At 41.1% G+C, this 25,051-nt stretch overlaps 1 protein-coding gene across 4 annotated transcripts in view; it reads right to left on the bottom strand.

Moving 5' to 3' along the window:
- Positions 1-1,031: 1,031 nt before the first annotated feature.
- NUP58 (nucleoporin 58) overlaps positions 1,032-25,051 on the bottom strand; it is an 85,972-nt gene continuing 61,952 nt past the window's right edge. For 2 of the 4 annotated variants that reach the window (XM_056561776.1, XM_056561777.1), the window contains exons 13-15: positions 11,047-11,145; positions 4,939-5,034; positions 1,032-1,303 (exon numbers count right to left, since the gene is read on the bottom strand). In XM_056561776.1, the coding sequence (XP_056417751.1) occupies positions 1,134-1,303; positions 4,939-5,034; positions 11,047-11,145 (365 nt within the window). In that variant the 3' untranslated portion in view covers positions 1,032-1,133. The remainder of the gene's footprint in view (positions 1,304-4,938; positions 5,035-11,046; positions 11,146-25,051) is intronic. The other 2 variants (XM_056561778.1, XM_056561779.1) reach the window with 2 other exon arrangements.

Below are 25,051 nucleotides of genomic sequence, written 5' to 3'. Positions count from 1 at the left end.
GCGATTCGCACTCCGCAGCATGTCTGCTCATAGTGGTGGATTGCCGCTATGAGCAGGCATAGAGGAGGGGTCCCATGGTCGGCAAATCCACAGCATAAATTAAGCTGCGGATCCTTCTGTGTGAATGAGCCCTTAAGCAGGACATTTTCAGTATTGTACATTTGAAATCTGTTTAATTTCGCATAATGCAGCAGTTTAGACCTATTTAGCTTAATAGAACAACCCCTTTAAGGGCGCTCTATTTGGATGGACCTATGGCCAAGCACAGGGGCTATATAATGGATTCCCCTCTACATGTGGTGCAGTGTAATCTAAAGTTGTGCTCTCTGTCTGGAAATCAAATACTTACAAGAATCAGGAAATGCTCATCTCCAGTTTCTCCTAATTTGTTATTACCCCCAAAAGAGTGCAAAGGGGAAAACTGGTGTTGGAAAATGATAGGGTATGTTCACACTACAGAAGTTCCATGCTGAATTTCCATGAAAAAAAAAAATCTGGGCACATTCCAATTGCGGCAGTCTCCTCTGGAATCTACCATTAATGGCTGCACGGACATTACGCGGCACTGTCCGATACTATAAAATATATTCACCATCAGCATCATCGCTAAGTAAGCGGAACTTATAGTGCACAGAGCAGGAAATTCCATTCTGTGGATGTAAGAACGGCACAAAAGATGGAACTTTGGCAAAAAAACATTTACCAGCCAATGGTGCAATGAAAGCCCCCCCCAACTTAGTCTTTAGGGTATGGATAGAATATGGAACCACAGCTACCACATCGTAGTTAAAAACATAATTGAAAGAACGCATCATTACTAAAGAGCAAATCAAAGCTATACATAACACACTTTTGGTAACATTCTACCTTTAAAAGGTGAAAAACCATACCAGCGAGGCAGAAGCCATCATGAAGACAATCATGTATATTGCATTTCTAGCTTGGAGAACATTTTTCATGATATTTTTGCAAGGAAGACACTACAGATATATAAAGGACTTCCGGACATGAAAATAAGAAAAAAAAAAAAACACATTTAGAAAAACTTTATAAACCTCTTGGGGAACAATTAAGAGTACTTGTTTAGAAAAATAGATTTTTCAATGTACTAACTACATAATTTCTAAAAAGGTCTATCTTTTCCCTCGCTTGTTTCCAGCTGGGGGCTTCTTAAGCTGTAGCAGCTGTGATCCAGTCCCAAAACCTGCCGATGAGGAGTTAGATACTCCGAAGGTTAAGCCAGCTGATGCATTGATCCCGGGATTGCTGAAGTTAAATCCAGATGTAGATGAACTGCCAAATCCTTTAGGGGATAAAATACATTTGAAACCATTAATTTAAGTGAGAAAGGGTTTCCATTTAAATAACTCTACTCTAGCCAAAACATGAGATACTATTCCCTTCACTTATTTGCACTTTGGAATGGTTACATTTTCGGCGTGTGAAAGTCAGGAGTGACAAAACATCACAAAAATGTTTAAAAAAAAAAATATTAAAGTTACTTAAAGGGGTACTCCGGTGGAAAACAAATTTTTCAAAATCAACTGGTGGCAGAAAGTTAAAACATATTTGTAAATTACTTCTCTATAAAAATCTTAATCCTTCCAGTACTTAGCTGCCGATTACTACGAAGGAAGTTGTATTTCTTTCTGGAGTTCTTTCCAGTCTGACCACAGTGCTCTCTGCTGACACCTCTGTCCATGTCAGGAACTGTCCAGAGTACAAGCTAATCCCTATAGCAAACCTCACAGTTCCTGATACGGACAGAGGTGTCAGCAGAGAGCACTGTGGTCAGACTGGAAAGAACTCCAGAAAGAAATACAACTTCCTCTGTAGTATACAGCAGCTGATAAGTACTGGAAGGATTAAGATTTTTAAATAGAAGTAATTTACAAAGTCTGTAAAATTTTCTGGCACCAGTTAATTTGAAATTTTTTTTTTTTACCACTGGAGTACCCCTTTAAAGTGAACCCCATCACTTAAAGAAATGAAGTTTCGTTCAGCTCTGACATACCCATGGGCTTAGGGACAAGTGTCAGAATGACCCGCTTTACCCTTAGAGCAGTGTTTCTCAAAGTGCCTCCAGCTGTTGCAAAACCACAACTCCAAGCATGCCCGGACAGCCTTTGGCTGTCCGGGCATGCTGGGAGTTGTAGTTTTGCAACAGCTGGAGGCACCCTGGTTGGGAAACACTGCCTTTGTCATACACCTTCCATTATGCCTTTAGCAAAGTTGTGTGCACAAATCTGTGACGCTCAAATGCACTCAAGTCCCTGGGAATATTAGCTTTTGGGATGAAATGTGTCCCCGTTACACATATTTAAGTGACAGGTTCACTTTAAATCTCATAGGACAGAAGAAGAAAAAAAATTTAAACCAGAAAAAGGGCAAAACTAGAAGGTTCAATTCTTAAGAGATCAGTGGACACTTGTACAAATGTAATACATGGCACAGACATCAAATGATTTACTAAATTCTTTACATAGTCCAGGGCATGTGAAGTGCATTATATAATATTTATTTGCTTTTTTAGATTATATTGCACTCATGGATTATTATATCAAAATGAAGAAAAGGCAGAGTTAAAAGGCATTTTCCAGCTTTATTTAAAAAAAATATATATAATTTAATTCATGCTCTGGCGACTATGTATTTGAATCAAGATATTTCCATGCATCACAGCAAGCGGAAATCTTGAAACTTGTTGATAAATTTATATTTATATATATATATATATTAGAACTCCCTTTTAGAACTCTTTTAGCCAGAGGCGTTTAAAACAATACATAGCTGTCACCTTTGACAGTACTTCATTACCACCGCAGCTAAAATGTACGGCTATATACAACTTCCCCCGGAGAGCCGATTGGGAGCCAGATTTAGCTCAAGGTAGAATCTCTTAGAGCGTAACTCCAAGTTTGCTCCGGCGGCAGTAAATCAGTTTAAAGGTGTACTCTAGGGGTAGGGGTAGACATCATATCCCCTATCCAAAGTATAGGGGATCAAATGTCTGATCGCAGGGGGTCCAGCTGCTGGGACCCCCCTGCAATCTCCGGGCCAACACAGCAGCGTTCTGAACACTGTAGATTGGAGCTTCCATGGGAAGGGGTGATGGCTATGGTCGACAGCCATCCAGCACGGAGCGGAGTTCATTCCGTGCACCAAATGACTGGCGTGCCGGAGATCGCGAGGGGTCCCAGGATACGGCATAAGAGGTTAAGGGGCGGAGTAACCCTAAAATTCCCAGCATCTTAGGGGCCCGAGACTACAGGGTCAGGATTTGGATTTTGCCTTAAATCCCATAGACCTGCTTGGGACCCCGAAGATGCTGGGAAATTTAAACAGATTTCCTGCCGCTGAAGTAGGATTTCCCTAGAGTTGCAGCGGCTAAAGCTCTACAACTGAACAATCACTGACTGATGCGGACACTGCTGCGGTCATCTCCGGAAAGCCAAAGATCAGCGGAGACCCATAGAGGCCTGGCCACAGAGTGGGAACCCCGATACCAAAGGCTACAGGGAAGTGAGGAAGAAGAGAGAAAGCTTTTATTGTTTTATTAGGCAGTCTGGGCACAATAGTGAAATAGAAATGTAAACCGGACTACCTTTTTATATGGAATCTGTCATAGTTTCATGCTTCCCAAACCACTGACAGCATGTAACAAGGACAGAGTTCCTTATTACAACCATCTATACATGATTCACTTAGAAAAACTGCAGTGTTTTACAGAAATCATAGTTTAAAAACTAGACAGGAAAGGAGTGAAAAGCCAGCAGGGAAGACTCTTCACCCAGTTCTTGGATAAGTTTTATATTATGAATTTATAAAACACCGTCCATGTTTCATACTGCCCATGGCTCAGAAAGCATGAAATGACCGGTTCCCTTTAACTCCTTGGTGACATACACCATACATGTACAGCTAATGTGTGCTCAAGACCTTAGCCAACTCCATACACAACAGGTGTTGGCTGCTTACAGTCAGTACCCGATGAGTATTTCCCAACCAGTAAGCCTCCAACTGGGGCAGGGAATATTGAGAAGGCAGGGGAGCTCGGCGAGCTGGCTTCCTGCCTCCATTGCGCACAGCAACGCAATAGGAATGAGTGAATAAACAGCAATAACTCTGCAACTACTACACAGATTACTATAAGTAACCCCTCTTTTTAAAGCTGTTCACTCGCACTATAACCCAGTATATTCGGTTAAGTGCGGGTCAACAGGCTGTCAATTACTCTTTAAAAAGGTTTTAAATTTATTTTTTATCTTCTGACCCACAGAAGTTACATGTCAGTTTCAGTGAACTGTGTAAAAACTAAATAAAAGAGATACAATGTTAGCCTACAAATATCACAGTAAAACTTTGTCAAAATAAAGAGTGCCATTAAAAGGTCCAATTTTTGGAAAATACAAAAAGTTATGGCTCCTAGGAAGCAAGGAGGGAGAAAAAAAAATAAAAAAATAAAAAACAGGCAGGCTAGAAAGACAACCCTATTAAGGCATATCAACTTTGCCGAGGGTGTATCTACACATGGTAACCTCTTCTGAGCAAGAGTCGATCTGCTAACAAAAGAATGGCTCACGACCTTGTCGACTGTCGTTACCAGCCTTACACTTATGGGATATTATGGGATAGTCCATTTCACAAGCAATGGTCAGGGCTTCATGGAGCCACACCTTTGGCATTCACCGTATCACTGGGCCAGCATCAATTTAAAAGAAAGAAAATGTTTGAAGAGAAGTGAGAATTATAAATGAGAACATATAACCCAGTGAATGTGCTTTTTACCATAATCTTAAACAAACTAATGGTGTAAGAATTTCTAATGATCTGTACGAGATATCCCATGGGGCACGTCTAAGAGCATTTACATAATGCTTTCGATATGCGTCACTTTTTTATACAAAGCTGCTCGGATAATATACAGACAATACAAACCTGCACTGAGGCTTCCAGATGGTTTATTTGCAGCTCCAAAGCCAAAGGTGGAGGCCCCAGTGGTGCTGCCTCCAAAAGCAGAACTACTTCCAAATCCTATTGGGACAGTATTAGACAAAACACATGTAACATAATTTGTAACACGTAGACAGCTACAAAGGTTATATTATAATATATACACACGCACAAATGATATACAGTAAGAATGTCAATGCTTTCCCCACCAAACCAAGATTACGAGCTACATTTCTGTACAGTTTAAAGGGAAAACAAGTTCTTGTCTACAGACCATAAAACTAACAAATATTCTATGAAAACATAAGGATAAACAGATGTCTGGATAAAACGGATACTGTGCAAGGTCTGAGGTGGAGTGGACACAAGACAACTGATCCGAATGCTGGAGCCGGGAGCTCGTGACGTCATAGCCCCGCCCCCTCAATGCAAGTCTATGGGAGGGGGCGTGACAGCCGTCACGCCCCCTCCCATAGACTTGCATTGAGGGGGTGGGGTGTGATGTCATGAGTGGGTTGGGGCTATGACGTCACGAGCTCCCGGCGCCAGCTCTTGGAACAGTTTGTTCCAAATGCTGAGCAACGGAGTACCCCTTTAAGACCTCCACTAGGAATAACAGTATCGGCATTCCCCAGAGTGTTCCTTTAAAAGGGGGGAGGGGGGTTGCTGGTGCCGAGACCCCCATCTAAGACAAAGGGAACCCCTTGTTTTAGTAATCAAAACTTATGATGTGTCGGTTTGAAAGTACAAGATAAGGGCGTACAAAAGGAGATTGCCTTAGAACACAAACCAGGCCAACCAGAATATCTCCATGTAGGACTGACAAACTGAGCTACAGAAACAAAAGGATTTTTTTTTCATACATTGTTATTATTCTTTGCAATTTTGGTTTTAAAGTGTAACTCCGTTCACAATGGGGCAGCAGGATATCTGTTTAAATCTCCCACAACTTGATAGCCCGAGACTACAGTGGTTAGGATATGGATTTCACTCGCATTGGACTTCAGTCTAAGGCTACGAAGATTTAATCGATTACCTTCTGTCGGACTTATGCTTAAAGTTAAGGGAACTGGTCACCAGGCAGAACTCCAACATTTGGGCATCTATAAGATACCCTAAAAAGTGCTGTAAGTCTACGAGGCTGGGAGGAGCCAAACTTTTAGTCTTGTTGTTACAAACTTAATGGGTGTACACATTTTTAGCCTCTAAATATTATAAAATGGGTCCATCCAGAGGAAACTAGATGGACCCAACTGGTTGATATGGAAACACTGCTCGATAAACTGGTAATGGTCACACTGAACATATATTATGTTAAAAAGGGTATTCCCACCTCAAAGTGATGGTATATGCCTAGGCTATGCCATCATTTTATGATCGAGGGGGTCTTACTTTTCCAACACCCATTATGATCAAGAGTGGGTCACTAAAGAACTGAAGTTACCCTCATTTTAGGTAGAGCAAAAAATATGTTCATAATACAGAAGGGAAAAAAACTATATAAAAACAGGAAGTGCAGATGCACCGCAGAAAGTACACAAAGTAGCACGAGGCAAATGCCAAGCAAGCAAATAATGGTGCAAGAGAAAGGAAGTTCATGAGGAGACTAAGCCAACAGACTAAAGGGTTGTCAGAGCAAAACAAATAAAAAAATAAAAACCAACACACTCACAACCCCCCCTATCCATTCCAACATCCATCCCAGATACCTTCTGCACAGACATGGGAGGAATTGGGGTAGGTAAGTATATTTTTATTTTTGTGCCAGTTCAAACCCCCCAAAAATTTATTTGTACAGACAACTCCTTTAACTGTATATACTGGATATTTGATATTTACTTTGTAAAGGCTCAGAGTCCGACACAACAGTAAAGTGACAGTAGTATAATAGGCAGAGGTTAGGGCACAACAGTTGGAGGTGTGCAGATGCATGCAGATATACCAGACAGAATGAGACCCGACATGGAGTCTATGACTGGGATGGATTATATTTTGTTCCCGTTCTTTCCAAGTACTGGCAAGTTTGCCACTATTAGGTGCTGGGCATAGACACGCTTACAATAGGTATGTGCTACTTGCTTGTAAATAAGAATTAACCCCAATGTTTGTAAGGTCCAAGAGATTGTCTGATTTACAAAATCTATTTTCAGGACATTATGGGGCTCATTTACTAATATTCCTCTTTTTTTCATTTTCATGTGTTCAGATGTTCTTCTTCTCATTTACTTCATATGTATTAAAGTGTTTTTACACATTGGAAAAACTTTGGCGCATTGGCTTGGAAAGTTTGAAAAAATGGTCGGAATTGGTTGGAAAAATTGGCGCATGACATTAATAAATACGGTGAAATGCGTTTCACCCACCTTTTTTCTCCAAAATTTATACGGAAATCCAATAGTAAACGATGGCCTATAAGTTAATAAAGGGAAGGGTTCCATTATGGGCCTTGAGCAGAGAGCTGGAGGTCTCGTCATTACATAAACTGCCCATTGGTTTTAATGGACACTGTAATTATTTCTTGTATGGCGGCACTGCTAGGGGATCAAACACTGGTTTCAGCAGACTGCGGCTGCTAATCACTGCGATTACCTTCTTATAAAAAGGGGTATTAGGACAAACCCTTTCACAGGAAGACACTATAGTCTGCTTAATTATAAAACAAAGTCTTCCACTCTCAGGCCTTGTGAAGCTCATACTGGATATGACTAACCTTTGACTCTGTTGCTTTGTGTAGCATGTCAGATAAATCACACCTAATTTCATGTAACGTGACCCTGCACTTCCCTTGCTCTGAGCCCGACATATGTACATGAAGCTATAACCTTGCACATACCATTGTTACACGCAGAGGTTCTCTCATTTTACTGCCGTGTGATGTAGACAGCTGCAGCTGCTGTTCTGTCTTAGGCTGGGTTCACACCACGTTTTTGCAATACAGTTCCCGTATAGACTCTACATTGAAAACTGTATGCCAAAAGATGCATCAGGTTGTGTCTGTTTTGCATCCTGTACGGTTTTGTCAGTTTTTCTCCTGTATCCAAAACTGTAGCCTAAGGCTGGGTTCACATCACGTTTTTGCCATACAGTTTTTAATCAGTTTTTTTTAAAGAAAAACGTATGGCAAAAAAAAAAAAAACGGATGGAACAGTATGGAAAAAATAAACCGTATCCTGTTTTTAAAAGTGCATACAGTTCCATCCGTTTTTGGAAAAAAAAAAAATAATAACTTTTTGAAATTTTTGTCCATTTTGTCCATTTTTAATGCAAATGCGTATGTGCAAAGTAAAAACCGTATACGGTTTACCCTTTGGAACCATATACATGTCCCATTCATGTCCATGTTATTAAAAAAAAATCGTATGCAGTTGCAGAACGGTTTTTAAAAAGGAGACAAAATCATGGTCAACCACGGTTTTGACTCCGGTTTAAAAATCGTACTGCAACCGCATACGTTTTTTTTTTTTTAAACATGTTATTAAAAAAAATGACGTCAATGGGAAATGCACATGTATACGGTTCCACATGGGAAACCGTATACGGTTTTTACTTTGCCCATGCGCATTTGCATCCTTAAGTCCCCACCCCTCCCCTAAAAAAATGGACAAAATTTTCAAAAACTTAGGCTTTTTTTCTTCTCTTTTTACAAAAACGAACGGAACTGTATGCACTTTTAAAACAGTATATGGTTTACTTTTTTCCATACTGTTCCATCCATTTTTTTGCCATACGGCTTTCTTTAGAAAAACTGATTGAAAACAGTATGGCAAAAACCTGGTGTGAACCCAGAACACTGTTTTTGGTCCGGGTGAAAAACCGCATTAAAACGTATACGTTTTTCTTTTTTTTAAAACATGGGAGTCAATGGGAACCGTACAGAACCGTATGTACGTACGGTTCCATCCGGTTTTCACCATACTGTTTTTGGCTTTGCACAGTTTTTTTTTTCTTGGAATTTCAATCAAACAAGTGAAACTTTATTCATAATGGAGTGAAAAGTTAAAAATGTTTACTTTTTTCTTAAAAACGGATGCAGTCGGACATCATTTTTCAAACCGTATACGGATTAAAATTTGTATACACACTTTGATACAGTTTAGTCAGGTTTTGAAGAGTTTTTTTTTTTAATCAAAAACGTGATATGGTAACTGTATTGCAAAAACGTGGTGTGAACCCAGCCTTACCAATGTTAAAGTTATATTTTTATGGTAAAACCACATTTTATATGGCTATGAAACCTGAAAACCTGCCCAATTATTAACGCACACCAAAGAATCAGCAGAGTCAGGAAGATATAGAGATATAAGCCAACATACATCTCTATACAAAAGTAAGCTTATGTAGGAAGCTATACGGACCTGAGCCTACATGACAAGCCTACATAGGAGGATATATAGGTAAAAACCCATGAAAGAAGGGATATAGACACAAGCCTATGTAGGAGGATTTACAGACAAGGCCACATAGGAGGATATGTAGACAAAACCCTATGCAGGAGGATATACAGACATATGCCTACAGCAGTGTTTTCCAACCAGGATGCCTCCAGCTGTTGCAAACCTACAATTCCCAGCATGCCCGGACAGCCGTTGGCTGTCCGGGCATGCTGGCAGTTGTAGTTTTTCAACAGCTGGAGGCACCCTGGTTGGAAAACAATGGCCACCAGTATGCAGGAGGGTATATGGCTACATAGGAGGATATGTAGACAAAAGCCTATGTAGAAGGATATATAGACATATGCCTATGTAGGAGGATATATGCACATAACCCTACACAGGGTTAAGTTAAACAGATTTGGAAATTACTTCTATTAAAAAATCTTTACCCTTCCAGTACTTTTTAGCAGCTGTATGCTACAGAGGAAATTCTTTTCTTTTTGAATTTCCTTTTTGTCTTGTCCACAGTGCTCTCTTCTGACACCTGAAGCCAATATCAGCAAGTGTCCAGAGCAGGAGAAAATCCTCATAGTAAACCTATGCTGCTATGGAAAGTTCCTCACACGGACAGAGGTGTCAGCAGAGAGCACTGTGGACAAGACAAAAAAGAAATTCAAAAAGAAAAGAATTTCCTCCGTAGCATTCAGCTGCTAATAAGAACTGAAAGGATAAAGATTTTTTAATAGAAGTAATTTCCAAAATCTGTTCAACTTTCTGGCACCAGTTAATTTAAAAAAACTAAAAGTTTTTCACCGGAGTACCCATTTAAGCCTATGTAGACAAATATAGAGAAATAAATCTTTGAAGAAAGACGTATGGCAAATAATGGGGATATTTAAACTTAAGCCTATGTACAGGGATATACAAGGATAGGCCTACCTAAGAGGCTAGAGGCGTAAGGCTGCATATGTAGATATATAAACTTATCCCTACATAGGAGGATATAAGGATATGTATAGACTTAAGCCAAGAGAGCAAGGAAAGTTTTGCCTGCTGCATATCTAGAGGATTAGTATTTAGTCAGCCGTAAGCAAGAAAAAATTATAGTCCACAATCTTAATGCCCAATAAACAATTTCCATGGGAACATTTTTTTTTTGAAGATTATAAGAAAAACAAACAACCCATTTTAAGGGTTATTCAATAATAGAAAAATAAAGCTATTTTCTCCAAAAACAGCATCCTTGGTGGGGTGTGTGGTATTACAACTTAGATCCATTCATTTCAATGGAACTGAGATGCACTACCTCACACAACCAGGTGTGGCGCTGTTTTTCAGAAAATGTAGATGTGCTTCTGAAATCCCGAATAATCCCCTGTAATATCTTTCCTAGTTGTATTGTTACATGCATGTGCATCATTTAAAAAAAAAAAAAAAAAAAAAAAGTTCCCCAAAGCTGATCCTGTTTGCATAATCTAAAGGGGAAGAATGGTTAACATCCATATATGTGTATATGTATGTACGTGAGATGTCCAGGGAGTGCTATGGCGATTAAGTAGACTTTTACTACTTACAATATTATCTCCCCTCAATCTTCTTTACAATATAACAGCTCAGTCCCATTCATTTGAATAAAGTAAAATTCAACGTTCCCATATCACAAAGTACTTTTCTAATACCAAAATAAGGATCTGTAATGATAAAATATAAAAAAAAGTACCTCCGAGATTTGAAGAGCCTAAGCCAGCCGGCTGCAGAGCAGTACTCATAGCTGAGCCGAATGGTGCTCCAAAGCCCACTCCCAGAGAAGGCCGAGGCCCTAGTATGAAGAGTAAATAAAAAAAACAAAGCAAAGATACAAAACAAAAAAAAGGAATAAAAAAATAAAAATAAAAAAAAAAACTTTCCTTACTTGAAAAATTAAACAAAAACTTAAAAAGGCAGAGAAGTAAAAACAACTAAGATATAACCATATAGGACAATCTCCCATAGTCATTTATTATAGGTTACTATAGGCTACTGCCCGGACAGGATGAACAGCACCAATATAAAGAACACAACCATAGATTAGTGTTTATTCAATTTATTTTTCAATTTCAAAGAATCAAAGAAAGGGTAACATCATGACAATTCAGTATCACACACACATTGGTAGAACCTGGTACGCTGGGGGTAAACACATGATTCAAAGCAAGTTATAGATGTCTCTGTGCAGAGAAACATGGGTTTACTGCATCCAGCACGTGAGCATGCTGCAGCTCCAATGGATTAGGGACAGGAGGATGAGGGGAAAAAAGAAAAAAAATACAGCAGTAACAATGACAAAAAAACGGCAACAAAAAGAATAGAAATATAAGAGATCGATTGAACACATCATATGCAAGGCTCTGCTGTAGAGTGGGATCTGCATAAGTGAAATATTCCCTAAAATTAGCTTATCTTAGTCTTTTCTATAGAGATTTTATTATGTCTTGTCCGTTTTGGGAAATTACTAACTCTAGGGCATCATTCTATAAACATTTTCTTGCGCTGTTCTGCTGTTATTCCTCCTGGAAATGACTAAACCGACAACTGGGCATTACAATTCCAGCAGTCGATAGAACTGTGTAGGAACGCACCCTATCAATCGCCACTGAAAAGGGAAGTGGTAACATGTCCTAATGTTGTCAAATTATCCATATTAATAGAAGAACAGCGTAACAGTTTTAAGAATAGATGCTCCAGAACGGTTACTTTATTGGAAAAGCGAGTTTACACTCTATAACAGTCATGTCAGGGGAGCAGAGAAGTCCTCTTAAAGGGAATCTGTCAGTTCTACATTATGCTCAGAGCTCAAGTGTCAGAGGTGGTACTGAGCCACAGAATGCATGTCTCCCTCCTCCACCACCACTCACTGCCCAGCATGATTAATAAACAGAGCTTGTCTTCCAGAACTGAGCCCTGCAGGTGAATCGGTCAAAGCAGGGAAGGGTGGTGGAGTGAGGAGTCATGCATGCTGTGGCTCAGAATGGCCTCTATGACACTTTAGTTCTGAGTATCATCTAGAGCTGACATATTCCCTTTACCTTAGCTCATACTTCAATGTAACAGTTGAAATACCAGTATTATGGTCAGTGCAGGCTGCTATTGCTCAGGTAAAAGTAAAGTAAAACCAAAAAACCTACTCTTCAACAATATTACCTTAGCAAACTCTGCATAAAATGTAGAAAATCTTTGTAACAAAAAAAATAAAAAAAAATAAACCCTTTCCTTAATTAGTACAAATTTGTGCCCAATTCTGGTTTATTAGCTATTTGTGTGAAGGGTGAAAACCAAGCTACTAGTTGCCCCTGACTTCACAGCTGGGCATACACATAAGTGTGTGTATGGGGGGGGGGGGATCAGGAGTGATATAATTATGCATGGATGTATTTTCAATGGGAGTTTAGTCCAACATTACTGATCCTTATCTTCCCAAACAGCAGATATATGGGAGGATCATAAACATTAGATGGTCAGCAAGTTTGGCCAACAATGTAACGGGTTGTCAGGGATCTAAGCTGTTAAAAACGTACCTTGCTTCCAAGTGTGCTCCACTTCAAGGTCCAACATCTGCTACACCATCATATAGCCGATGGCCTGCATGCAGCAGGTGCAGCATAGCAAACATGGCCTGGCCCCTTCAAGAAAGGGGAAGCTATCGCGCTGTATGGTCATGGAGCAAGAGGTGGAGCGCTGGGGAACAAGGTACGCAACTTCTTAAATACAAGCCCTCTAACTAATGCGCATGACCAATGTGTAAAAAGCATCACCGCTTCCACAACGTCCTGCTCTCTAGAAACCGCAGAAATGAGATTTTTATCATAAAAACCATCAATGAATTCAAAGTCTGTACAATATAACAAAAACATTTACAAAGAATAACAAAACTGTAGTTTATTTTTAAAGCCACTAAAAGAAATTCACATTCAGCAGATTTGTTGCAGAAATGCCTGCAGTTTTAGTGACCTGAATCGGGAAATTTCAGATTAAAATAGAGGCTATGCTGCGTGTGAATTACCGTAAAATGGTTATCCAGAAGTAGAAAAGCCTGGCTGCATTCTTCTAAAACAGCAGCACGTCTGGCCCATGGCTTGTGTCTGGTACTGCAGCTCGGCTCCACTGACATGAATAGCGCTGAGCTGCAATACCGCACACAAAGGCTAGGAGTGGTATGATTTTTGGTGGAGAGCAGCAATATTTTTCTAACCCTGGAAAAGCCCTTAAAAGGGGTACTCCGGGCCCTAAGACATTTTATCCCTTACCTACAGGATAGGGGAAACAATGTCTGATTGCGGGGTCCCACCGCTGGGGACCCCCAAAATCTCTCACACAGCACCCACCTGTCTCAGCTACACGAAGCGACGATCGCTCTATGTCTGAAGACTAACGACCACGGGGCCGGAGTATCGTGATGTCACAACTCCGCCCCCTTGCGTCACGACTCCGCCCCCTTTGGATAGGGGGATAAGATGTCTTAGGGCCGAAGTACCCCTTTAAGCAAAGTCAGTAAAGTTTAAATTACTGCAAGCCTTGCAGCCAAATACATCCAAGAAACACATTGTATGTAAGAAAAGCAACGTCGAGGATCGTGTCAGCACATTATTGTACTATAACATGGCACGTCAGATATTACTTCTGTGTGACTTATGACTTCTAGCCCTGAGTATCCGAGTGGATCTAGTATCACCTAGCAAGGAGAGATCCATTAGATCCGATTGATCCAATCGACTAGACCTTGCTAGAATGTAACATTTTATAGCTAACAGACTGCCTAGTTTTCTCCTATTCTGCTCTTCTTGCCAGGAAGATGCTGGTTTTCAGATTTAATAAGGGATATAAGATACGCTGGTGGTAACTGCGGTGGGGAACACGTACAAGAACGCAATGTGAGAGTCACTGGATCTGAAATACAGAAATACTTTTCTAAAAGCAGCATCATCATCATCATCATAAGCAGTTTGCTGCTTTATAAAGTACATGAAGTAATTTCACAGATCCAGCTACAACCCTCGCTATCCAGACAGTGAATTCTGTAAGTGCTTTAACAAAATGCATTATTTTAGAATATATATTTTACTCTATGAAAGTTTTTTCATCATATAAAAAGCTACATAGAGATTCTCCCGAGTGCCGCCAAATGTAGTCGAGCGCCGCCAATGTAGCCGAGCGCCGCCAATGTAGCCGAGCGCCGCCAATGTAGCAGAGCGCCGCCAATGTAGCAGAGCGCCGCCAATGTAGCAGAGCGCCGCCAATGTAGCAGAGCGCCGCCAATGTAGCAGAGCGCCGCCAATGTAGCAGAGCGCCGCCAATGTAGCAGAGCGCCGCCAATGTAGCAGAGCGCCGCCAATGTAGCAGAGCGCCGCCAATGTAGCAGAGCGCCGCCAATGTAGCAGAGCGCCGCCAATGTAGCAGAGCGCCGCCAATGTAGCAGAGCGCCGCCAATGTAGCAGAGCGCCGCCAATGTAGCAGAGCGCCGCCAATGTAGCAGAGCGCCGCCAATGTAGCAGAGCGCCGCCAATGTAGCAGAGCGCCGCCAATGTAGCAGAGCGCCGCCAATGTAGCAGAGCGCCGCCAATGTAGCAGAGTGCCGCCAATGTAGCAGAGCGCCGCCAATGTAGCAGAGCGCCGCCAATGTACCCTAACTAAATGGCTACTTACATTAATTTCATACAGGCTCCACCATTGCCCAATCCCCTTAAACTACAAGTCATTAGTTTCCTCTAGATCAGTGGTCTCCCACCTGCGGACCTCCAGATGTTGCAAAACTACAACTCGCAGCATGCCCGGACAGCCGTTGGCTGTCCGGGCATGCTGGGAGTTGTAGTTTTGCAACATCTGGAGGTCCGCAGGTTGGAGACCACTGCTCAAGATACTACTAGCTGTCTAGCCTACAATGTGATCTGACATTTTATCTGCAGAGCAAGTGCAAATATGATCATCACTGAACAAGTCTACAAGCTTCCGCCACAAGCTCACGCATTGCACTACATTGTGTCCCTATAGGCTCATATTAAAGATCCAGAAGCATCCCAAGCCCGTCATGAAGCACTATTACTCATATGGCACAAAATCACAGAATTGACTATAGGAGCAAAACCTGTTCATGCTTCACTGGCTCTTGTTTCCAACAACACTTCGAAACTGGCTTCCTATCCAATTGGCCTCAGCGGGTGTATGTCTGACAAAGGAGAGTAGTGAGCCCCAGTGTGGACAGGGACTGATGCGAGGACTATCTCACGCAAAAATTATTGGCACTAAATCAGAATGGAAGGGGGAGGCTTCAGTAGCAACCAAACCAGTTATTAGAATCTTCAAAAGACCTGCATTCTGGTTGCTGAAAGCCTTTGCATTGCACTAGGTTTTAATAATTTCTCCCATTGGGGGGAAAAAATTAGACGGGTAAAAATTTTTTATCTGAATAATGTGTAAATATGGGAACAACAAGGATTATAAGTAGAAATTGGAAAAATTTAAAACAGGAACAGTAACCAAGGCTCTTCTCACACCAGATAATACATAAAGTGAGGCTTACTCCATGTTAGGCTGCATTCACACCACATTTTTGCAAAACAGTTCCCTTATACGTTTCCAATGTGAAAATCGTATGCATTGAAAATGCATCTGGCCTACCACAGTTTTTGGTTCAGGTAAAAAAAAAAAATACAAATAAAAAAAAAAAAGGATTTAACCGTATATGTTGTATTTTTATTTTTTTACATGTGCATATGGTTCCATCCGTTTTGCACCATATGGTTTTTGACTTTTCAAAGTATTTTTCCTGGGAATTTCAATCAAACAAGTGAAACGTTATTTATAATGGAGTGAAAAGTAAATGAATATTTTTTTTTCTTAAAAAACAGATGCAACCGGACATCATTTTTCAAACCCTATACGTTTTTTTAACCGTATATGGGTTAAAACTTGTACACCTGTTTTGATACAGTTTAGTCAGGTTTTGAGGAATCAAAAACGTGGTGTGAACCCAGCCTTAAACAAGCGCTCCATCGCCTACTGGGATCTTTGTCAAATGTATGTACGAAGATCACATTATGGGATAGAAACACAGTGCAACATGGAGTAAACCTTACGTTATATATTATCTCATGTGAAAAGTGCCTTGGTTACTGTCCCCTTTTTTTTTTTTTTTTTTTTTTTTTTCAATCCAGTTTCTATAATTAGGGATGAGCGAACTTACAGTAAATTCGATTCATCACGAACTTCTCGGCTCGGCAGTTGATGACTTATCCTGCGTAAATTAGTTCAGCTTTCAGGTGCTCCGGTGGGCTGAAAAAGGTGGATACAGTCCTAGGAAAGAGTCTCCTAGGACTGTATCCACCTTTTCCAGCCCACGGGAGCACCGGAAAGCTGAACTAATTTATGCAGAATAAGTCATCAACTGCCGAGCCGAGAAGTTCGTGACGAATCGAATTTACTGTAAGTTCGCTCATCTCTACCTATAATCATTGGCGAGCCACTCCGGACCGGTCGGATGGAGAGGCTGCTGACCCAGAGACCTACACATGCTCATGTAGGTTGTGCCCTGAGAGCACAAGTTCCTCTGTTAAGTGCAATCGACCACCATCCAACCCCCCCCCCCCCCCCCCCAAGTCCTTGAGTACTACACTGTGGTGTACCCCTATTTATTTTTTTGTCTTTTAGACATTTTAAGGATTATAAGAAATGCTCTTTCTGGATAAGTGTCTGTCACATCAAACTGACAGATCAAAACTACCACTTGATAATCATTAGAGATGAGCGAACTTACAGTAAATTCGATTCGTCACGAACTTCTCGGCTCGGCAGTTGATGACTTTTCCTTCATAAATTAGTTCAGCTTTCAGGTGCTCCCGTGGGCTGGAAAAGGTGGATACAGTCCTAGGAGACTCTTTCCTAGGAATGTATCCACCTTTTCCAGCCCACCGGAGCACCTGAAGGCTGAACTAATTTACGCAGGATAAGCCATCAACTGCCGAGCCGAGAAGTTTGTGACGAATCAAATTTACTGTAAGTTCGCTCATCTCTAATAATCATGTCTAGGCCAGTGTTTCCCAAACAGGGTGCCTCCAGCTGTTGCAAAACTACAACTCCCAGCATGCCCGGACAGCCGAAGGCTGTCCGGGCATGCTGGGAGTTGTAGTTTTGCAACAGCTGGAGGCCCCCTGGTTGGGAAACACTGGTCTAGGCACTGGAAGACTTACAAGGGGTATATCCCCCTCTAGATTTGAAACTATCCAACTACTCATACTAAAGAAAACACCTCAAATCTCATGTCACTGCCACTTACAAAAATGTTCTGACATCTCATATAGACATGTCAAAAGTTTTGATCAGTGATGATTTGGGTGTTCAGACCCCCCCCCCCCCCCAACCAATCCCTAGACCAAGCCAGGATAAGTGCTCCCTATAGAGCTTTTCTTCCCTTGTAGCCCGTCTTATGCTTAGCCAATCATTTCCTCTAGCGATCAGTGGGGATCTGAACCCCGTAACCCTGACCGATGAAAACTTTTCCTATCCCTCTATTCCATGTCAACAGTTCAGTGACACTTTAATTATTAAACACAAAGTTGAAATATAGAATCAAAAAGTTTTATTGTCACTTATACCCGTACACTGATATAGCCTTAGAAGTAAGCAGTAGTTTGGAGAAATAGAAGTCACATTTTTTGGGTTAAGTGCAACCACATAGTGTTGGGTTAAGATTTAAAGTGACAACCAGTCTGTCTATTAAATCATGTCAATTTAATAGTAACACAATAGTAATTAGAATATAAAAAGATAAATAACACACAAATGTAGCTACGCTAAATCTCACAAAATTCTAAATCACGAAAAAGCAAAAATGTGTACCTTGTCACATAAAATAGAGAATAAACATGGTTCACTAGTCCAAGAACTTGTGCTAGGCCAGGACTACACTGCAGCTTTTTGTAGAGATATAAACTGATTTTGAAATTGGAAATTATTATTATTTTTATTTTTTTTAAATCAACTGGTGCCAGAACGTTAAACAGATTTGTAAATGACTTCTATTAAAAAACCTTAATCCTTCCAGTACTTATTAGCGGCTGTATGCTACAGAGGAAATTATTTTCTTTGGATTTCTTTTCTGTCACACCCACAGTGCTCTCTGCTGACACCTCTGTCCGTGTCAGGAACTATCCAGAGCAGGAGAAAATACCCATAGCAAACCTATGCGGCTCTGGACAGTTCCTAAAATGGACAGAGGTGTCAGCAGAGAGCACTGTGCTCGTGACGGAAAGGAAATCCAAAAAGAAAATAATTTCCTCTGTGGTATACAGCCGCTAATAAGTACTGAAAGGATTACGATTTTTTAATAGAAGTCATTTACAAATCTGTATAACTTTCTGGCACCAGTTGATTTAAAAAAAAATAAAAAAAAATAAAGTTTTCCACCGGAGTAACCCTTTAAGCTACAGCTGCAACCAAAGCCATACATTGAGGTGTATGCATTGTGGTGGACCACAGCTATCACTCAATGGTTAAAATCAATCTGTAACAGTACAAAAAGTGGCAGAGTAGTCCGCGGTCTTAACCCTTTAAGGGCCAAGGCCTTCAGATTGCCTGAATGTCTAAAGCAAAAACTTGCCCTTCTGGAATGAAATCTTCTATTGGTAAATATGTATTTTTTTCTTAATATTTCCTTTATTATTACGAATTAGATGCCAAAACGGAAAAAAAAAAAAAAAAAAAAATCATATATACCGTATATATATATATATATATATATATATATATATATATATATGGGAAATACGGCACAAACACCATTAACAGACGATTTTATGCAGCTTGCCCCATCACCTTCAGCATATAGAGACCTTCTTACCCTACAAAACACAGGTATACACTGGGCTCTTTTTAAAGACAGAATTCATAACAAGCGCCGGCTGATGACATCAATCAGCACTCATTTACACTGTTTTCCAGTGATCCGTTTGTATGAACAATTGTTTCGTACAATCCCCTTCACATTACTTTTGGCAGTACATCTCCGGTTTTCACGATGAGATGTGCAACTAATAAAGTGTTACATTTTAGATGTCAGAAAGCTTGAGACTTGTTTTATGATTGTTTAGTTACTGTATGTAGGATTGTGCTCATCCAGCACAGGCAAAGCTATACATATGTAGTGAGAGTTGTAGTGCCCTGCCACGAGTGCAAATTGTTTTAACTCCTCTTTTACCCTATTTATAACCGGGGACTTGATTTTCTACTTTATTATTTACAGCTGTTAGAGCTTTGTATGATTGAACAAATCAAATCAAACAAATCTATTCACCCATTTATTAAGATCCTCCATTACATCCCAGGGCTTGGTTCATACTTGTTTAATATGGCCGCATTTCTGCATCCACATTATGGCCGCATGTCCTAAGCTTGACTGCAGGTCTGATGACCCGGAGTTGACCGCTATAAGCTTTATTATTTGATCTGTATATATATATCTCATGTTACTAATAGTGTGCATAAATATATATAACATACTATACACATTCACACATGTTTACGTAATATAAAGCAATTATTAGTGATCTCAATTCTGCAGTACCATAAAACATGGTACAATAACTTATCTGCATTTATAATGCACCGCAAAAGTATATACAACTTTTACTGCCTTTACTCAGAATGATAAATTAAAAAGGGGTACTCCACTGGAAAATTTTTATTTTTTAATCAACTGGTGCCAGAAAGTTAAACAGATTTGTAAATTACTTCTATTAATCTTTTTTAAACCTTCCAGTACTTAGCTGCTGTTATGATCCACAGGAAGTTCGTTTCTTTATGAATTTCCTTTCTGCCTGACCACAGTGCTCCCTGCTGACACCTCTGTCCATTTTGGGAACTGTCCAGAGTAGGAGCGAATTCCCATAGACAACATCTCCTGCTCTGAACAGTTCTGAAAATGGACAGAGGTGTCAGCAGAGAGCACTGTGCTCAGGTAGAAATTCAAAATGATATGAACTTCCTGTGGATCATACAGCAGCTGATAAGTACTGGAAGGATTAAGATTTTTTTTAATAGAAGTCATTTACATATCTGTATAACTTTCTGGCACCAGTTGATTTAAAAAAATAAAATAAAATTTTCGAGTGGAGTACCCCTTTAAGCAAATGGCAAGAAGGGCATCTAAAGGGTGTCTACTAGCTCACACACAAATTAAAGCATACCTCCAGTGATTCAAGTAAAAACCTCTAAAGACTAGCAGCCCAGTGGGTAAATTCAAGTTTCTTACCTAAAGATAAAAATAAGTGCATGCGCCAAGAATTTCAAACTATTCCAGAGAAGTAGATCTGAATTACTATAGCCCTTTACTTTCTCCCTGCCAGTGTCCGCTACAAGAGCAAACTATAATAGATAGGTAGATAGATCAGAGATATTGCTTAAATAAAGCTTGTGTATCTCACTTACATTCAGACTGTAGTTACATTAAGAGTATGTAGAGGGAATCAGTTAAAGTCCTGTGGTTACAGCAGCATCAGTGCTGATCGATGCATTGTGTAGACTAGGGATCGACCGATATCGTTTTTTTAGGGCCGATACAGATACCGATAATCAGTGTAGGTTAGGGCCGATAGCCGATAACTTATACCGATATTCCGGTATAAGTTATCGGCTATTTATCCCCCCGCGACACTGCTGCAGATCATTGATTTAAAGCGGGCGCTTTAAATCAATGCACTGCAGTGGCTTTTGCGGTGTCATAGACCGCCGCCTCCACCTGCTTCTCTCCCCCTGCCTGTCCGGGGGTCCTGAGACCTATCACCGCCACCGCCCCCAATGCCTCCCCCATCCTCGGTTTTATAATTACCTGTTCCCGGGGTCCACTCTACATCTGGCTCTGGTGGCGTCCTCCTGAACTGTCACTGTGCGCACTGACGGTGACGTCACGTCGTGCACGTCACGTCACTGCGCACAGCGTAACGCAGGATGCAGCAGGAGCAAGAAGAAGCATGGGCCCCGGGAACAGGTAATTATAAAACCGGGGATGGGGGAGGCAATGGGGCCGGGGCGGTGCGGCATTATCGGCAAGGTAATTGCCGATACCGATAATGCCCAAAATCGTGATTATCGGACGATAATATCGGCCATACCGATAATTGGTCAATCCCTAGTGTAGACCAATGTTTCCCAACAGGCGTGCTTCTAGCTGTTGCAAAACTACAACTCCCAGCATGCCCGGACAGCCGAAGGCTGTCCGGGCATTCTGGGAGTTGCAGTTTTGCAATAGCTGGAGGCACACTGGTTGGGAAACACTGGCGTAGACTTATAAGCAACAGGGGAAAGGAGCAGCAATGTTAATGTGAGCTAGTGGCTTTAATACAGTGATTACTGTATCTGCAATGCGAGAGACAATGGGGAGGAAGGTGAGGTCTATAGTACAAATGGTTGGGCCTTATAAGAAAATAACTCCACCAGAAAGGTACCGTGCAAGAGGATCTAAGAGCACTGAATTATTGTCACTGGAGGTAGGCGTTAAAGGAAATATGTCATAGTGAAAAATGATCCCCTATCCGCAGAAGAGGATACGTTTAAAATCGCGAGAGGTCCAACCACTGGAACCCCTGGTTCTCCCCGGGAATGCAGCGTCACGACCCCCGCCTGAAACAGGGCCACCACTCCCCCTCCATATATCTCTATGGGAGAGCCGAAGATAGTCAAATGGCTCTACCAAAGAGATATATGGAGGGGGCGGGGATCATGCCGCTCCCTGAGAGCGCCGGGGCCCCGTACAGGAGATTGTATGGGGTCCCAGCGGTCCGTCTACCGGGAATCTAAAACTTAACCCCTATACGTTTTTCACTATGAGACTTCTCCTTTAAGAAAAAAAAATCATAATTTCCTGTAGTGCTTTAAATACAACACTAGTAATATAACAAACCTATTAAATAACATAGGAAAAAAATTTATGGCTGCCAAAAATGGAAATTTACAAAAAGCAACCATGATAAGAAAGCTATAAAATTAATATTGGTCAATCAGTATGGGGGGAAGAAACCCAAAACAATGTAAACATCCTTTAAAACACCACTGGAATAAACCAAACATGACCAAACAATGGCAGTAGGTTAAACACACTGCTCAAAAAAATAAAGGGAACACTAAGATAACACATCCTAGATCTGAATGAATGAACTAATCGTATGAAATACTTTTGTCTTTACATAGTTGAATGTGCGGACAACAAAATCACAAAAATTATCAATGGAAATCAAATGGAGGTCTGGATATGGAGTCACACTCAAAATCAAAGTGGAAAACCACACTACAGGCTGATCCAACTTTGATGTAATGTCCTTAAAACAAGTCAAAATAAGACTCAGTAGTGTGTGTGGCCTCCACGTGCCCGTATGACCTCCCTACAATGCCTGGGCATGCTCCTGATGAGGTGGCGGATGGTCTCCTGAGGGATGTCCTCCCAGACCTGGACTAAAGCATCCGCCAACTCCTGGACAGTCTGTGGTGCAATGTGGTGTTGGTGGATGGAGGGAGACATGATGTCCCAAATGTGCTCAATCGGATTCAGGTCTGGGGAACGGGCGGGCCAGTCCATAGCATCAATGCCTTCCTCTTGCAGGAACTGCTGACACACTCCAGCCACATGAGGTCTAGCATTGTCTTGCATTAGGAGGAACCCAGGGCCAACTGCACCAGCAGAACATTCTCCATGGAGTCTCCAGACTGTCACATTTGTCACATGTGCTCTGTGTGAACCTGCTTTCATCTGTGAAGAGCACAGGGCCCCAGTGGCAAATTTGCCAATCTTGGTGCTGCTGGGTTGTTGCCCTCCTACGGCCTCCTCCATGTCTCCTGATGTTCTGGCCTGTCTTCTGGTAGCGCCTCCATGCTCTGGACACTACGCTGACAGACACAGACACCCTTCTTGCCACAGCTCGCATTGATGTGCCATCCTGGATGAGCTGCACTACCTGAGCCACATGTGTGGGTTGTAGATTCCGTCTCATGCTACCACTAGAGTGAAAGCACCGCCAGCATTCAAAAGTGACCAAAACATCAGCCAGGAAGCATAGGAACTAAGAAGTGGTCTGTGGTCACCACCTGCAGAACCACTCCTTTATTGTGGGTGTCTTGCTAATGGCCTATGATTTCCACTTGTTGTCTGTTCCATTTGTACAACATAATTGTCAATCAGTGTTGCTTCCTGAGTGGACAGTGTGATTTCACAGAAGTGTCATTGACTTGGAGTTACATTGTGTTGTTTAAGTGTTCCCTTTATTTTTTAGAGCAGTGTATGTTTGCAGCATTAAAAGTTTTATTTAAAAAATAAAATACACATTCTTACAAGCCACGGAGCAACACTGCACACCGTAACAGCAAGTAAGCTCACCTCAATACAGCAATCTTGCCTGGTGTCTACACATATTCTAGAAGTGAACATCCAAGATAAAAATCTAAGACTATTTACATTCACACTGATCAATGGATGTTCACTATAACACAATGAACATAAGGATTCTTCTACGACTAGTACTGACAGCGACTATGAAGAGTACATGACAAGAAAAAGACAAAGTAGTCATTTGATGTAAAAGGATTGTGGTGGTTTTGGCACTTTTGAGTCTAAGAATCTGGCCTGGCATTAAAGGGGTTATCCAGGAAAAAACTTTATATATATATATCTCTCAACTGTCTCCAGAAAGTTAAACAGATTTGTAAATTACTTCTATTAAAAAATCTTAATCCTTTAAGTACTTATGAGCTTCTGAAGTTTAGGTTGTTCTTTTCTGTCTAAGTGTTCTCTGATGACACGTGTCTCGGGAAACGCCCAGTTTAGAAGCAAATTCCCATAGCAAACCTCTTCTAAACTGGGAGGTTCCCGAGGCACGTGTCATCAGAGATTACTTAGACAGAAAAGAACAACCTTAACTTCAGAAGCTCATAAGTACTGAAAGGATTAAGATTTTTTTTAATAGAAGTAATTTACAAAACTGTTTAACTTTCTGGAGCCAGTTGATAAATAAAAAAAAGTTTTTCCCTGGATAACCCCTTTAAGACCTTAATGCAGCGTTTCCTAACCAGGGTGCCTCCAGCTGTTGCAAAACTACAACTCCCAGAATTCCCAAGAACAGGCATGCTGGGAGTTGTAGTTTTGCAACCGCTGTAGGTACCCTGGTTGGGAAACACCGTTCAAAGGAAAGCAAAAGTTAATAGAATAATTCTAATGCAGCGCCATGATAGTCCATGGCAGTCTTTCCCAACCAGGATGCCTCCAGCTGTTGCAAAACTACAACTCCCAGCATGCCCGGACAGCCGAAGGCTGTCCGGGCATGCTGGGAGTTGTAGTTTTGCAACAGCTGGAGGCACCCTGGTTGTGAACAACTGATCCATGGACTGTGTCTGGTATTACAGCCATGTGATTGCAATACACGGTAGGATAACCCCCAGGTGCCGGGTACCCAAATTTTCTGCACCCGATGTTGAAAACCTTCAGGGACATTTTCTTATATATTTTTTTGCTAAATCCTATAGATAGAGCTCCATAATATCGTTTGGCACCACCCACAAAGAGAAATATCGCTAAACTTCACATTATTACTATTCCTTGCAAAAGGAACACGTTAAAAAATACATCCAGATACTGGTTACTTTTGGAGCAAGAGTATGCAATAGATTTCAGATTTTAAATCCCTTAAAGGGGTTATCCAGGAAAAAAAACTTTT

The sequence above is a fragment of the Hyla sarda genome, chromosome 2, assembly GCF_029499605.1.
Source record: "Hyla sarda isolate aHylSar1 chromosome 2, aHylSar1.hap1, whole genome shotgun sequence".
In the NCBI taxonomy this organism is placed as follows: Eukaryota; Metazoa; Chordata; class Amphibia; order Anura; family Hylidae; genus Hyla; species Hyla sarda.
This window is presented reverse-complemented; position numbering and strand designations above follow the sequence as displayed.